Source organism: Sinocyclocheilus grahami, unplaced genomic scaffold (assembly GCF_001515645.1).
Source record: "Sinocyclocheilus grahami isolate Dianchi unplaced genomic scaffold, SAMN03320097.WGS_v1.1 scaffold1177.1, whole genome shotgun sequence".
Classification (NCBI taxonomy): Eukaryota; Metazoa; Chordata; class Actinopteri; order Cypriniformes; family Cyprinidae; genus Sinocyclocheilus; species Sinocyclocheilus grahami.
The window spans coordinates 12,987-17,060 of NW_015506356.1; the positions used below are offsets into that span (position 1 = coordinate 12,987).

Genomic DNA, 4,074 nt, shown 5'->3' on the forward strand with positions numbered 1-4,074 from the left:
CCATCTCATATTTCTTCACAACCTCACTCTTAATGTTCATCTAATGCCCTTTCAATCACACACCACATTAGGAGTTTAATGACTGCTATCTGATGCTCTTCAAAGTCGACGTGAAATTGCGTTGCGACCCATTTTACTTCCACACTATGACATTTCACAGTGAAACAAGATATGGAACACAAATAAAATGTGGGGTGGGGCTTGATTTTATCCATCAAAGATGGATTGGATGGTGAAAAGTGGAATAGGACTTGTGATGCTGGAACAAAATGTCACAACAGCACCAACAAATGTAAAATAGGGTCGCTTTTGATTTCATGTTGACTTCTATCATTCAGGCTCATTGTAGTGACAAGTGTCATGTCATCCTGATGTGACGTATCTGTTGTTCTGACTGCTGCACAAGGTTTTGGAGGACTAGCGATATGCACAGTGCACAGAAAAAAGGCTTTCACAGTAACATTAGATACATAGCTCTCATATATCTGATTGATAAAGTTCAATCTAAAGGAATAGCAGGCTCCTCTGCTGTCGGTAAGGCCAGTTAAAGTAATTTACCCTGTGGTCCATGTGGGCCCATAATCCAAATGACAAGGAAACTGCTCTGAAAGAAGGTGCTGTTCTTTGAGCTCCCGAGGCACTGTGGTCATTTTAAAACCATGACAATCTCTTGGACACAAGACATATCATCCTGGAAAGATGCATCTATGATTAGATACATAGTTGAGTTTATACAGGGAGTATTATGACGTGAGAGTGCCATATTCATCTGAAGGACTTTCAGGTGTGAAATACAAAGACACATTCATAAAAGTAAAAGGTGATTCACATGTTGTACAGATAATGCCAAATTCATTAAATGTTACTGACCTTTGGAAAGCAAAAACGAAGAGAGTAGAAAGATTATTCCAATATCCTACAACCTGGATTATTAGACCAACAGCAGAGATCTTTTGTTGGAAAAAATGTTGTAGGGCTACACGACTAATCGAAAAAAGGCTGCTTGTCAACAAAACAAGTTTTAATGGTTTTCCACGAAAAGAAAAGCTTGATGGTTTAACGTTAAAAAAAATGAAGAAATTTAGACAAAAGTTAGTATTGCAAAAATATGATATTATTTTTCTTAATTTCTTTTAGTGAAATATTACAATAGTAATATTTCATATTTTCTTTAATATTTTATTTAGTAGTAGTAGCAGCAGCAGTAGTAATAATTATAATGATATTTAAACACAAATGTTATTAGTCATATTGCTATATATTTTTTCTTAATTTCTTTTACAGTGAAATATCACACTAGTAATATTTCTTATTTTCTTTCATATTTTATTTAGTAGTAGTAGCAGTAGTAATAATAAGTTATAATTATAAATTAAACACAAATATTATTAGTCATATTGCTATATAATTACAAAAAATTGTGCATCCCAACAAACAAGCTTAGCAAACCTGGGAGATTTAAATTTTTAGAGTGTGAGGGTTAAAAAAAAGTATCTCTCTCTCTCTCTGAGAGAGAGAGAGAAAGAGAGGGCGTGAAAGGAAGAGGAAAAAATAAAAATTCGCATTTTGATTTTATTCTGAAACTCGTGCAGCCCTAGCAGAGAAGGTAATTTTCTGCTGACTGAGCTTATGATGTTCAGTTATGCTGACTGAGCGTCAACCACTAATCAAAAATGCACACAACTAGCTAGCTGCATGACATCTTTAACAGTAACAGTGTGTTTACATGCATCTTACAGAGATTAAGCTGACAATGTAAGATCATGAAAACACTTCAACAGCTGTCTCCTTAATCAGGGAAACGGTTTAAGAAAAAACAAAGATGAAAGTTTCTCCCATTTTCCTTTTGTTCGGTCAGCTTATTCAACACGTGTCTGCTTACAGACATCAAGACTCGAGAAAAAGTTGCATGAAGCTACATACAATTTTTTTAAATCAACTGAAAGCGATGCAGTTTTGAGAACAAGCCTTAAATGCACTGGTTTTGAACTTTTGAAATGCAAATCAACATGTTTTACTGGTAGAGAAATGTGTGCAAACCTGCTGAACTTGGGCTGCTTTTCGGACCTCCTATGTCTGACTGCTACAAAACTGTTCTGAAAAAAAGAGCTATGAAATGTTACGCACAATACAATGCTGCAAGGATCTAGATTTACTGCGATCACTCCAATAACACTGCAAGAAAGAGGCACGAACACTGTTGTATGAATAGAAGCGATGTTCCCTAGGCAAAACGTCATACTGCCCCGAGCGAGCGCATGAAGATACAGCCATCTTCAGCGCTTCAGTAGTACTTAACCTCTCTGGTCAGTATCACAAGTCCTTGAGAAACAGTAGTGATGTTAAATATGAGCGATTTCCAGTAAGGGCACAAACCCTAAAACGAACTGAAAAACATCCTCGTAAAGGTGAACGGCACAAACAAACGTGAAAAACAAAAGCTAGTGCGTTCTCAGGATTTTCCAGAGAGAAGATTGTGGAACCAGGTGTTTGGAGGCTGTGGTTGCTCTTCAGAGGATTCTGGGATGAGGAACTGGGATGATGTGACCGATGTAGGGCTGCCAAGCGAACCGCTAAAGTTTTCTGCCTCTGGAGAATCCAGCTGCCAGGAACCCTGGGGTTTGTAGCCTGTATTCAAGCCATCGTCTTGGAAGTCGGCCTCGAATTCGATTTTGGGACCCGCGACGGACTGCATTTGAGGCTTGTAACTTCCGCCACCGCACACCCCCTGCGAGGAGGTGGGGCTCTGGATGCCAGCGTAGGTGATTTCAGTCTGCGTGGAGCCCACCGAGGCGGTCGAGGAACCGGAGGAGTCCGAGATCTGGTTACTGTGTGAGCCGTCACCGACCACCTGGTTGTAGTATCTCAGCAGGGCCGGTTCATCCGAGTCAGTGTCTACCTCGATGTTGTCGTTCTCAAACTCCTCCTCTTCCTCTGGTACTGGGAACAGACCTTCCTTAGTGAAATCCCACTCCGGACTCTCCACAATGTGGACCAGACTGTGAGGAGAGGGCTTCACATCCAGAGGACCCTAAACACGAACAAGAGCAATGCAATTTGAGGAATCATTTATGTTCGTAGCACTAAGTTGTTTGCAACAGCAATGGCGATTGCGGTCTTAGCAACCATTACTCAAGAAAAGTTCTACCTGTGAGGAGGACCAGTCTCCAGGTACTTTAGGTCCAGGGATTTCAGGATAGAAAGCTTTCTTTACCCTGGAATTAGATAAATAATACAAAACCATCAAGGCGACACATTAATAACTGATTTACATCAGTGTTGTTACATTGTAAGTTAAATTTTTTTTTTTAAGTTTTAAAATTGAAGTTAATTGAAATAAAATAAACATTAAATTAAAGGGGTGGTTGATTGCGACTTCACTTTTTTAATGTTAGTGTGTAATGTTGCTGTTTGAGCATAAACAATATCTGCAAAGTTACGAAGCTGAAAGTTCAATGCAAACGGAGATATCGTCTTTTAAAATTCTGGCAGTTTAATGCCTACAAAAACGACTGGTAGGGACTACAACAAGTTACTTCCCAGGTCCGTTACGTCAAGAACCCAGAATTTTACATAAACGCGCCAAGAAGCGTTAAACATGGACGCGCGTGCGGTTGCCGAACTGTATTAAAGCTTTAATCAGAATAAAACCGTATATTAAAAGCTAACAGAAGCAGTAGCATTTACAAATAACAGCGTATCTAAAAGTATGAGACAACAAAAAACTAAAATCTTAGGCCTACCATTAAAAGCAGTGCTTGCACAGGTTCTGCACGATCTTCTTCACTAATATCCTCTGCTTCTCAATCGAGCTCAAACTGATAAGCGATATTAACGACGCCGTTGTTTACAATACAACTGGAGCACATGCCGCTGATCTTAGGGGCGGGACGTTTAGACTCGGGCTAGAGGTTTAGCGGTTTAGCCAATCACAACACACTGGGCTAGCTAACAAATTCGTGTATTTTTGAGGCAGGGGCTTCATAAAAGCAGGAAATGATCAGCGCGTTCAGAGGAGAAGGGACAGAGCGGTGTGGAATAAAGGTAAATTATGTGAAAAATAATGCGTTTTTT

The 4,074-nt window shown here is 39.5% G+C and overlaps 1 protein-coding gene across 1 annotated transcript in view; it reads right to left on the bottom strand.

Moving 5' to 3' along the window:
• Nucleotides 1-1,533: 1,533 nt before the first annotated feature.
• LOC107567645 (leukemia inhibitory factor receptor-like) overlaps nucleotides 1,534-4,074 on the bottom strand; it is a 24,552-nt gene continuing 22,011 nt past the window's right edge. Inside the window, exons 12-13 of the mRNA XM_016253355.1 lie at nucleotides 3,149-3,215; nucleotides 1,534-3,031 (exon numbers count right to left, since the gene is read on the bottom strand). Of these exons, the coding sequence (XP_016108841.1) occupies nucleotides 2,453-3,031; nucleotides 3,149-3,215 (646 nt within the window). The 3' untranslated portion in view covers nucleotides 1,534-2,452. The remainder of the gene's footprint in view (nucleotides 3,032-3,148; nucleotides 3,216-4,074) is intronic.